At 32.5% G+C, this 12,235-nt stretch overlaps 1 protein-coding gene across 1 annotated transcript; it reads left to right on the top strand.

Moving 5' to 3' along the window:
• The first annotated feature begins 5,325 nt into the window (after window positions 1-5,325).
• LOC114724386 (NAC domain-containing protein 73) lies at window positions 5,326-10,108 on the top strand. The gene is made up of 3 exons (XM_028910721.1): window positions 5,326-5,885; window positions 6,004-6,193; window positions 8,948-10,108. The coding sequence occupies exons 1-3, from the start codon at window positions 5,679-5,681 to the stop codon at window positions 9,571-9,573; spliced, it is 1,023 nt and encodes a 340-aa protein (XP_028766554.1). The 5' UTR covers window positions 5,326-5,678; the 3' UTR covers window positions 9,574-10,108.
• Window positions 10,109-12,235: the final 2,127 nt, after the last annotated feature.

Raw genomic sequence — 12,235 nt, 5'->3', positions numbered from 1 at the left:
AAACAAGTTGTATTATTTATAAGTTTTAGGAGGTGTTTAGATAGAAACCAAACTATAGTTTCAGAAGTGCTTTTACGGTTTACGAAGTAAATATGAGGAGAAATTTACCTTGTTTTACGAAAAAATGCTTCTAAAACAATGATTTGGAGGTTGCCAAACACTCCCTTAATTTGATGAAATGGAATCGAGATAATTCACAAAAACGTCACTTTTTCCAATTATATAATGCACATAGCATCGCAAAAGATAGGCTCGCCTAATCTTCAATACTAATATATAACTTGCAAGCAATAAAACTCATTTCTTTTAAATTTTGTATTGCAGGGGAAAAAACGAGTTTAGATATTGCCAAACACTACAAAATCATGAAAAAATCATCGGTTGTACAAGAAAAGTCAATTAAACTGGGCTACCAATAGCAAAAATCAAACTTATTATCACATCTGGTTACGCTACAAACTAAATCTTATATTTAAAACAATAATAAATAAAAAAATCCTCCCTTTTCATTGGCTTGAGAAAAGACTTAGATCATCGTCATCAATATCAATATTATCTGTGTTCCTTGACATGAAAGCTATTTATAGAATTGATAATTTGTTCCTAAATATAAAATCTCACCTAAATTTGTAATTCTTTTTTGCAAAATATCTATGTTGAATGTAAGGGTTTCCAACCAAGAGCTAATTTCAGTACTCAAATATTGAAAGAGAGTAGTTAGGACAGCTAACATATATTTATTATGAAAAATGAACTTAAATAATTTTTTAATATATCTGAATTAATCATTTAACTCTCATATTAAGTACCATGAATAGTATATCAGTATCCATACACATAATTAGACCAGTTTTATGCATTTGAAAGATGTAAAATAGAAAGATATTATATTAAAAAAGAAAGAAAGAAATTTCTTAAACCCATGCCATGTACTACATTTTGAAACAATAACACATAAAAAATGTCCTATACAGTAGTATTACATTGTAGGGAGTAAATCATTACAAAACTTTTTTCCTAACTTTACACCATGCAGAATGATATTTAATTATTTATAAGTCATGGAAAAAAACATTTCTCTCTTTTGTTTTTTTGCCAGCAAAACATTTCCTAATTTGCGGCCTGAAAACTCCGGTACGTTAAAGGTCAATGCAAAAGCCAAACAGAAAACGAAGAAGCTTCCTTCTTAAGCTTCTTCTCGTTTGCGTGGCTTCTTCGAGAAGCTCACCGAGACGTGTCGGCTCGCTCACCTGTGCTCGTAATCATGTCACCGCTCTGCACCTCTCGACCATCCAACCACTAATAAACCTCCACGTCATACAATCGTCAATATGAATTGACCAAATCGCCGCACCACCGCGACCCGTCGCTTAACGAATAAAAAAAATAATACGAAAAAGACGGCGTCGCGTTTTCGTGGAAGTGTCGTATGTTGGAAGAAGTTGCCGTTTCGTTTGAAGACGACGCTGACTGTAACATTCGTGCGCCCTAAGCTAAAATCAAAACACGTTGAAGAAGTATCATCATCTATTATTTAATGTTGCAATAGATTCCCTATGGTATTAAATATGGATTAAATGTGTACAACTCATTGAAGATTGAATGATGTTATTCATACCATGAAATTAAGAAAAAAATGAAGAGAAAGCTATTAGAAAGTTGATTGGTGAAAAAAATCTGAACAAATTTTATACAAAGTATCGATATTCTGATTTATGTTTTTCTTACCAATAAAATTTTTAATGGAAGACTTTTTTTTCCAATTTTTTCCGAAATTAATTTATTAGCTACTAATTAATGCACCGCTTTAATAGTTCTGAACAATTTATTCTTGTTTTCTTTTTTAATTTCTTTTATTCGATGTTAATTTAGGCCTATGGCCTTAAGCTAAACCAGAAGTCGCTGCTGTAAAATTTGTAAGAAAATTCTTATTTTATGTATATGTATGCTCCGTGCTATTCAGCAAACTCACACTGGTCAGTAAAATAAAATAAAATAATTAATACAAAAAAAGTATAGAGATGAATGCAAAAACAGCACAAACATAAATTGAAAAATGAAAGCATACAAGAAAAACAACCAACGAATCGGGAAAAGAATTAAAGTTGAAAGAAAATCTATCACAAATTAAGCTAAGTGACTAATTAAAATCAAACTTGAATAAACCAATAGATGTCGTAGTAAAAGAGATTTTGGCCGCTTAATATGAAATCTCGAGTTCGAATTGGATTCAACAATGCTCAAATCTAGCACAGTCAAATAAGCAAAGTAAAAAAAATTAAACTTGAATGAATTTATAAATGACAAGTAATTCAAGTTAAGAAAAACATCATGTTATCACATTCAAACTAATTAAAGTTAATATAAACGCAACAAAGGAAATAATAAAAATAGAAAAAAATATTTATTTTGACCTACTTGAATTGGTTTCAAAATCCCATAGGATAATTAATAATAAAGTCACGGCATTATTTGAATGCAGTTTCGTTGAACCTGGCACAGAAATAATATGACAATATTGGAATAAACAGCTAGTTGAGATATTGAAGTCGTAGTCAATTTTAGATATTAATAAAATAATTAATGCGATCAACTAATTCAAAAGGCAATGTGAAAAGGAAGGAATGAATAGAATGTATTGGAGATGAAGAATACATAATTGTAAGGTTAGTTCGTAGGTATGTGTCTGTAAAAATGGGAATATATAGCGTTAAGGGCACTCAAATTTGACACAACAGCTAAATTCCCAACTGTCTCTTTGAAGAGGTGAAACGTCTTCCCAAGAATCAGCTCATTGCCCCATCTCCACTCTTACTCACCACCTCCCTTTTCTTCTTTTCTTTCTTTTCTTTTTTTCCCCCCCTTCTTTTTTGAAGAAAAAAATTACTCCTGTCGATCGGCAACTATATATCCACTATTTGATATTGCTAATTAATTTGGATTTAAGTTGTAGTCCAACCCAGGTCGGCTGGTCACGCACCGGTGAATGAGTTCCTTGACCGGTCTGATTAAAAGTTTTGAATGCATTAACTGAGTCATTTTACCTTTTTTTTTTTGGCCGAGCATGGAATGACATTGTTTTGAGTTATAAAAGTAATAGCAGTTTGGTAGATTTGTGCTTTGATAACTTTATTTTGTTGGATTGTGTATTGTATGGTTTATGTTTTTTAAGTCATGACTAGGGTGACCTCGACCGAACTTTTTTTCTGGCCAAAAACCATGGCTCAATTATGTCTAACAACCGATTTTCAATATCTCGATATTGGCCTTAAACGGAGAGAAACTCTTCTAACTTAAATTTTTTTTTTAAACTAACAAAACTTGAATTCAAGACTCATTTATAGGATTTTTTTTGACCAAACGTTTATAGGATATTGAATTCTTTAATTTAATTGACTTAACCCTTGTGTTGTTTTCATTTATAATTAGGAGAATTATAATAAGATCCCAAGAAAAAAAATAATTACTAGTAAGTTCCAATAATAAGTGAGCAGTTGTCATTTATTACCTTTAAATTTGTCATTGCAACCTACTCTCTTGTCATTGAAACTTTATATTAATTATGTTCCTTAATTGAGATTTCATGGCAATTTTCCCTTTATAATTTTATATGTTACATAAACATATTTCAATAATGCAAATCGTGCATACTTTTTTTCATTAAATTGGGCTCCTTATATAAAGTCATTATAACTAAATGTAGTTTTCTTGAATAATTCTAAAGTTTTTATATATATTGGGTTAGTTTAATTATTAGATCATACGTGAACTTTTCCATAAAGCATGACATCTGCCTGAAAACCTCGAGACAACAAGTAATGTTAAATTTCAGTTATGGTTAATGGAAGATGACACCTCCCTTGTTCAGCAATCTTCACATAATCGAATGTTGAATTCGCACACATGAAAATCTAGTATAAAAATTAAAACACAACATACTTGGTTCAATTAAATTTAATTATAAAATTCTTCCTTTGACAATATATATGAATTTGGGAATATATAATATTATCTTATTATATAATTCATTAAAATATGATTTACTTTATTATCAATACGATTTAATTCGTTTTTTTCTTAAATGAGTGTACATCTAATAATAAATTTAAAAACATTCAAAATATTATTTCATGTTTAATTATGATCTGTCATGACAGAAAAGATATTCATAAATGTATTTTAATGTAACAACTTTTACCATTAAATTTTCATGAAATTAAACCATCATTCAATGCTCATTTTCTTTAATACAATTTCAAATTAGCCTGAATTTAACGAGGCATCTGTGATGACTTATAGAAATCCATTGGCATTTTCACGGTAATAATAACAAGGATTAATATAACTTTTAGTCTCTGAAATTTAGACCCATTTTAATTTTGGTCATTCAAATTTTAAACTTGTGATTTTCATCTCTAAAATTTAGCTTGTCTTAAAATGTTAGTTCTTCAAAATGTAACTGTGTTAAAATTTCTTGAAGCGTCATTAATGGAATTAAAAATAGTAATGGGGACTCATTAAATGGCACATGACTAAATCTTGTATGAATAACAGAATGCAGCAAAGTGAATAGCTATTGAAATATAAAGTAATGAAGAAAAAGGAGGGGGTGAAATTGCTGCGTTTTGAAGATTTGTTCGTTTTTTTCCTTTTATTATTCACACAGTATCCAACTAGATGCTATCTGATAAGTCCATATCACCACTTTAATATTTTTTATGACATTTTATTTGATTTTAATACTATTATACCTATGAGAACTAATGTTTTAAGATAGACTAATAATAATAATAAAAGAAAAAAGACGGTGAAAATTGTGAAATTGCAAATCAAGTATTTTGTCAAAAATTTGCTGTCATTTAACATCCAATTATCATCAAAACCTATACAAGTCTTGCAACGAGTTCTGATTTGTGATTTTACAACTTTCACGTTTTTTTTTTGTTGCAATTTTTTCATGATAAAACCCTTCAAGGGTTCAAGGGTTAAAATTGTTTAGTTTACTTCTTTTTTTTTTTTTTCACCTACCATAATAACTTGAGTGTAAAAACTTAGGTGCTTTTTCAAGCTGTTTTATTCTTTCATTCTTTAAATTAATATTCCGAGAAAAAAAGTAAGTAGTAGGCCCTACAAAATGTGTCACCTTGGGAAAGCTACCAAGGGAAGTGCATGCATCGCGTGGTACACGCGTATGCACAGGATCATTCTCCCTCCAAGACTTGACGTCCAAGCAATCGCCGCAACCCCCTCCCTATTTCTATATCGCCCTTTGCTTCTCGCTCTCCTTTTATCGCTTACACCCTTTGCCTTCTCTCTCTCTCTCTCTGTGTGGGCGTGAGGTGCCAACGGTTCGTAACGCCACGAACAAATATTATTCATCGAACCATTTGGATCATTCTCAGAGAAGCCATATCTGATACATACAGCAGCAAGAAGAAGGCGATAACCTCTCTCTACTTGGCCCAAAAACGTGTTCCAAAAGAGACAACCTACATATACTCCTTTCCCATCTCTTTACCTTTTCTTTATTCCTCCTCCTCTTCTTCCCCCCTCTCTCTTCTGGTTTTGATTTATTTATTACGATTCTCTCTCTCTGTGCTTCTGGGTGTGTGTGGGCGTAATAATAAGATAGTTGAAGCTCAAGTGATTCAGAGGAGAAGGAGAAGAAGAAGAAGAAGATGACATGGTGCAACGAGTCATCAGACGAAGAGGAGCAGAATAATAATAGTAATAATAAGGCGATTCAGATGATTAATTCGCCCTCCATTGTTACTCCTTTTTCTGCTGCTTCAGTTAATAATCAACAAGCCGTCGCAGCAAAACCCTCCGAGATTCGAACCGTTACTTGCCCTTCATGCGGCCATAACATTCAACTCCAAGATCAGGTAGGTATATAAGTATAATTTTTCTGACAAGCTAAGGTTGTGTTATTTATGTTTCAGAAGTTGACATGTTTTTGTTTTCTTTTGTGTTTGAATTTGATAATTTCTGGGTTTTCTATAGGCTGGGATTCATGAGCTTCCAGGGCTTCCAGCTGGAGTGAAATTTGATCCAAACGATCAAGAAATATTGGAGCATTTGGAGGCCAAAGTTCTGTCTGATGTGCGTAAGCTTCATCCTCTCATTGATGAGTTCATTCCAACGCTTGAAGGCGAAAATGGCATCTGTTATACTCACCCAGAAAAGCTTCCAGGTACACACACACACACATGATGTTGTTGTTAACTATGATTATTCGTGTTTTGGTCTTATTATTATATATTGTTGCTTAATCGTTTTGTTTACTTGTGTTTGAGATATATATACCTCTTGATTGCCATTTAAGGAAAAGGGCTAATTATAATTAGATCCTTAAGAAAACATCTGTGAGATATTACAAAAATTAATTCTTTGATTACGTACTAATTATGAAGGGGGGATATTCAAAAGGTAAAAGAAAAGGGCTAACACAATTAGACTAGCTGGGAAGAATAAAAGATGCAAGTCCAGGTTTTACTTAAAAAGATATATCAATCTTGATTCTCAAGCAAGGATATATCAAGATTCTTTTTTTCCCTCCTTTTATTTTATAAAGATGTAAAAAAAATTGTGAGAAAAACGGCATCAACCATATAGGAAAAAACACTTGAAAATCAATCAAATTGATTTTTGGGGGAATCCCGAAAAAATACCGTTGAATTTTAACATTTCAAATCACCTTTTTTACTACATTTTGATAATAATTGATAATGATAATATTTGAAAAGCAAATGACAATATATTTTTGTAGTTATTTCTAATTTGGAATTTGAAATTTTAGAAGTATTTTGGCAGGATTTTCCCTTTATTTTTTTTGGGCTTGGGCTTTTTTTTTTTTCATTATTTCGTAATGAATAGGAAATTAAATTCCCAATTCACATCAAGTTGATGTGCCATTATGCAGGGAATTTGCCACATAGGATTCAGCTTTTATTGATGAAAATGATTTTTCCTCATAAGGAATAAAAGCTGTGGAGAATGACTGGCGAGACACTAAATATTACATAACACATTAATTTTCAATAGAGATATTCTCAAGTCCACCAACCAGCAAAGTTATACATAACCATAAATAATCTTTTCAAGCTTTGAAACTTTATAATAAATCCCTCTAAACTCTTATATTTATGCAGATAACTCCTCTACCAGTAGTTTTGTTCAATATTCATATGCACATATATCATAGTTTAGGAGGCTATATGCATGTGACTTTAAGTTTGAGGTTATATACACACAAAAATATATTGAGAGGTTATATGTAATTAATGATGAGGGTTTGTCCATACAAAGTCAATAATTTAGATGGACTTGTTACTAAGTTTTAAAAGTTAAGGGGGGTTATTAGTCTATGATTCAAAATTCAGAGGAATTTTGTGTAATTTAGCCAACATATAAAAGAAAGTTACAAAATTTGGGGGAGAAAATAAACTAGCTAGGAATGAAAAGATAAGAAAATTTTCTAAGAAAAATTATTTAAGTTGGGTTCAAGAGCTCATTATAGTCTGGATAAGAGTAGTTCTTAAGGCATAAAAGCATTTACAATTTATTGTTAGCAACCTCACTCCTGTATGGAAGAGAATATGCATTCGAGTCTTAAGAAGTATACTTGGTGAGAGAGCTATTCCTTAACTGCTCCTGGCCTAAAAAGGATTAGTTTCAAATTCAATGTGACTTAGAGATACCCTGATTCCACCTAAAAAAACATTTACAATTTACTCATGAAAAAGGTCTTGCTGTCAAAAGGGAAACTCACACCCTTAGTCAAATACTAATAAGCCGCATTACCACTAATTAGACCAACTTTTATACATAAATAATAAAGATTTTAATATAGCTTAAGAATTATAATATCTCTTTCAGTTGGTCTTTTCTTGTATTTATAACGCAGGAGAGAAACTTATGGAGGTATTTAGGAGTGCGAGTGTGAGATGTTATATTGAAAGAAACGTTAAAATATGCACATGGAAGTGTTAATGTGACCCCTTTTAACAAACTCATTTAATTGTGATACAAGAAATCACCTGAAGTGGAATGCCTACCAAACTTAAAATTAGCCTCTTATCTTACATTAACTATCTAGAAAGAGATATATGTCAATGTCTTTTCATTTTTTTTAATTATTCTAAGACTCAATGTTAAAATTAATTGTTCTTGACAGATCTAATTAATGTTACTATTCAAAAAAATTTAATTCAAAAAATTTTAGTTGTAATTTTTTTCTTATTTTATGGTAAAGTGTCTACATGATTCTAAACATGGTAGTCAACTAACTTTCAAACATCACCAAGGAACATAAACTGGGTATGTTGCTGCCTTTTTACTCTTCAAGAGGGTGTCCTATTTGGTGATGAGGTTTGACTTTTACAAAATCAAATGTTTACAACTGTTTAGAATGTTTTCTTGGTGTGATTCTTTAGCTACCTCATCGTACTTAAATTTTTAGTCTATATAAAAATATTCTAGTTTCTGAAATTTCACTATACCAACAATTCAATCATCTTAAAGAAAAGTTTCTAGAGTCCTGTATTTCTTTTTTCTCCTTCAATTAGATACTCCCTTTAGTCCTAAATGTACAAGCTAATTGAAGGGTTTGCTTTGATCTTAAATATAAAACTTTAATTCACTTCATTTCTCAAGTATATGATTTTTTTTTCTCTCAAACTATTCTTATCGATTGCATATTAAAAGGATTTGCATTAATAGAGGCAGATTCTAGTACAAATAATTAAATAGGATATTTCAGGAAACTAACACGTATTTTTAACAAATAAATAATTTAACTAATTTTTTAATATTTTCTGTAGATTAGTTATTTAGCTCATACATTCATGATAGAAGGAAGTACCAATTATACATTATGTCATTTTTGGAAGAATTAAATTAAACAGATATATACATACAAAACATATATTGTGTTTGTGTGATGTAGGGGTAAGCAAAGATGGACAGATCCGGCACTTCTTTCACAGGCCTTCAAAGGCATACACAACAGGAACCAGAAAGAGAAGAAAGGTTCACACAGACGAAGAAGGAAGCGAGACAAGGTGGCACAAAACAGGCAAAACAAGACCAGTCCTATGTAATGGTGCCGTCAAAGGTTTCAAGAAGATCCTCGTTCTCTACACCAACTATGGCAGACAGAAGAAACCAGAAAAGACCAACTGGGTTATGCATCAGTACCACCTGGGAACCAACGAGGAAGAGAAGGATGGAGAGTTAGTTGTTTCCAAGGTTTTCTTCCAGACACAACCCAGACAATGTGGTTCCATTATGAAGGACCCTTTTGACACAAAAGGGACACTACTAAACAACGATAATAACATCCATGACAGTACAGCGATCATAGGTAATAAAGAAACAGCCGCAGCTTTTGTGGACTATTACACTAATCCTTCTCCTTACATAAGTTATGATCATCATTTGGGACATCATAGTAACTCAGAAAGCTCTCCTCAACTTATTCCCAACTTGGTTGTTCAAGGTGACCATGCCTCTCCCTTCATTCGTTTAGCTATGGATCATTCCAACAAAGGAAGACTTGACAGAAAAATGTAGTCCTCACATGAAAAATCCAAAGCTTCTTGGTGTGGATTCTAATTAAGGTTTGATCCGAAGCGAAAAAAGAGATAGAAATATAATAGTAGGTCCCACTTCTGACTTGGGAATCTTATAAACCGGAGGCCGACTATTATATATCTATCTTTCTCTTTACGTTTGAAAAGGAGTCACAGCATTAACCGACAATATATCTACATATACATATAATTATGGGATTTTCTCTTGCATGTGCTCATATTATGCATGTAACTAATGGTCAGATTTTGGATCTTTATGTTGGAATTTTATGTGTATAATCTGATCTGTTTAGTGTATGTACAGTGAGTGCATGCAAGAGTTATGTTTTTTCTTTATTGTATTATGAATAAGTAAATGTATTTATTTGAATGAGATTAGAGAAAAAGGGAGCTCTAGGATTTGGACATACTTGTAATTGACCTTTATGATTGAAGTTGAGAAAACACAAAGGATGGAATGTGTACAGTTATTATTCATAAAATGATTGATGTGCTGTGTAGATTTTATTATGAAATTAACTAGGATTCATTTTTTATCCTCTACTTGCTGCAGATTCATATTCGCTCTTTGATTATTCAAATATGTTTTAGTTTTTATTAGAACGACATTATTATTATAAATGATATATTACTATAGAATTATTCAAATATGCCACTTCATGCCAATATTCCAGCTAGGGAATCAGTTGAGTTACAAAGTGTCGGAAGTTATCCTTCATTACAAAGATGAGTGACTGTGGTGATTAAGTTCAGCCAACCATATATCTTGACCTCCCAATCATAGCTCAGCATGCCTTGTAATTTTGAAGAGTAAATCTCAACTAAGCTCTTGGAGTCAGAGTCCAAAATTGCTTTCTTGAAACACAGCTCCCAAGCTTAATTTAAACCTCTAGGATATCCCCATTGTTCAGCCTCTAAAGCTCTACATTGGCCTATTTCTCGACAAAAACCCTCTATCCATTTGCCATCTGGATGTCTTAGAACTCCACCACAAACAGACTTGTTTGATAGTGAAAACATGGCTCCATCTGTCTTCAATTTAATGCAATCACAGGGAGGAGGAAGCCATGTATTTAAATTCCCAAAGCTACTTTCGGCCTTATCATTAGCACGAACAGACATTTGAGTAAAATACTTCCAGCTCTGCTTAATGACCTCAGTTGGATTTATATGGGCCTCTCTTTCCAAGTTACAAAAGGTCACAGAGAGGGGAAGCTTGTGACCACGCACTCCTCCAAGCATTTGTAGGAAGTTTGTTTTGTAGAACCTTCCACATAAACACTCTACTTCTCTCCACTCCTCGCCATCTCCAAATAAGCTTAGAAGTGGGATTATAGGCTTGAGGGGGATTCTCTTCAATTAAGTAGTACGCACTTCTAAGAGTGAAGGAGCCACCATTTGAAGGATTCCAAGACATTAAAACAGCTTAAGTTAAATAAGCGTTGGATTGAATCTATAAATAGGCCATTTCCTCGCAGAATGCATGACCCAGCCCATGTGTTGGATCTTTTTTTTGGGTATAATTTAGTTTCAATTGGCGACTTTGGAAACGTCTCTGTTAATTGAAATGAAATCCATATTCCAATCCCAATCAAAATTAAAATAAATATAATGGACAATAAGTGATTAGATAGAGTGCAAAAAGCTTGATTTTCGTATAGATCAAAGGTTATATCCTGTTGATCTTATTGAAAAAATTTATTAAAAAAATATGTTAAAAAACATTGAAAGAGGTCCAATGTAAGTCATTTGTACATCTTCCTTGCATAGCAAAATATGCATTAACTTAGCGGGAGCTAGAGCTAAGCAATGGGCGGGGTGGGCTAACTCGAAGGTTAGCCCATAGCCCGCCCATTTATTCATAAATGGGCATGGGCTAACCCATAACCCGGTAGTAACCCATTTAGCCCGTATTAAATGGGCTATGGGGCAGCCCGTTTGGGCTAACCGGGTTACGGGGTAACCCATTTATTTTTTTTAAATTTTTTTCAGTATAGTTATTTTGTATATGTAACCTTATGAAGCTGTCAATAAATTTTACATACCAAATAGCAAATTAAATATGAAATAGCATCAACCATATTCAATCACACAACCTCACTTAGATTCGCAAACAATTAAAGTCTGATAAAATCATAAAAGTAGTCATCAATCATAAAGTCTCATAAACTTTGAAAATTCCAACTTTTACCTAAAGGATAAAATAAAAGCTTAGACAAACATGAATGTTTGATAAAAGATGAATGAGAAACAATATCATCAATTAAATGAAGAATAAAAATATTTTTAAAAACTTAAAACTTAAACGGGCGGGTATGGGCAGCCCAATACCTTGCCCATAGCCCAACCCGTTTAATGGGCTACCCCGCCCATTTAAGCCCGCCCGTTTATAATATCTTATTTGGGCTAATTGGACGGGCTTAAATGGGCAAAAATTTCATGGGTCATGTGCGGGCTAGCGGGTAATGGGTTTGTTGCTCACCCCTAGCGGGAGCAAAATACCCTCCTTAGCGAGTTCATATTCCTGCGATCAGGATTAGCTAGTTGCTCAACACAGCTGGTACCAGAGTTATCACAAAAAAAAGTAAAAACATTAAATTAATAATTTTTTCACAAATACGAAAAGGCATTAAAAAAAATGT

Source organism: Neltuma alba, unplaced genomic scaffold (genome assembly GCF_004799145.2).
Source record: "Neltuma alba isolate B1F8T4 unplaced genomic scaffold, ASM479914v2 tig00012187_pilon, whole genome shotgun sequence".
NCBI lineage: Eukaryota > Viridiplantae > Streptophyta > Magnoliopsida > Fabales > Fabaceae > Neltuma > Neltuma alba.
Note: the sequence above shows the minus strand (reverse complement) of the source record. Positions and strands in the feature narration are given on the sequence as shown.

Excerpts from the sequence above, each read along its gene's own strand:
- LOC114724386 (XM_028910721.1), top strand. The coding sequence starts at position 5,679 with ATGACATGGTGCAACGAGTCATCAGACGAAGAGGAGCAGAATAATAAT. Across the intron at positions 5,886-6,003 it reads ACATTCAACTCCAAGATCAG|GCTGGGATTCATGAGCTTCC; the intron begins GTAGGTATATAA and ends GGTTTTCTATAG. Across the intron at positions 6,194-8,947 it reads TCACCCAGAAAAGCTTCCAG|GGGTAAGCAAAGATGGACAG; the intron begins GTACACACACAC and ends TGTGTGATGTAG.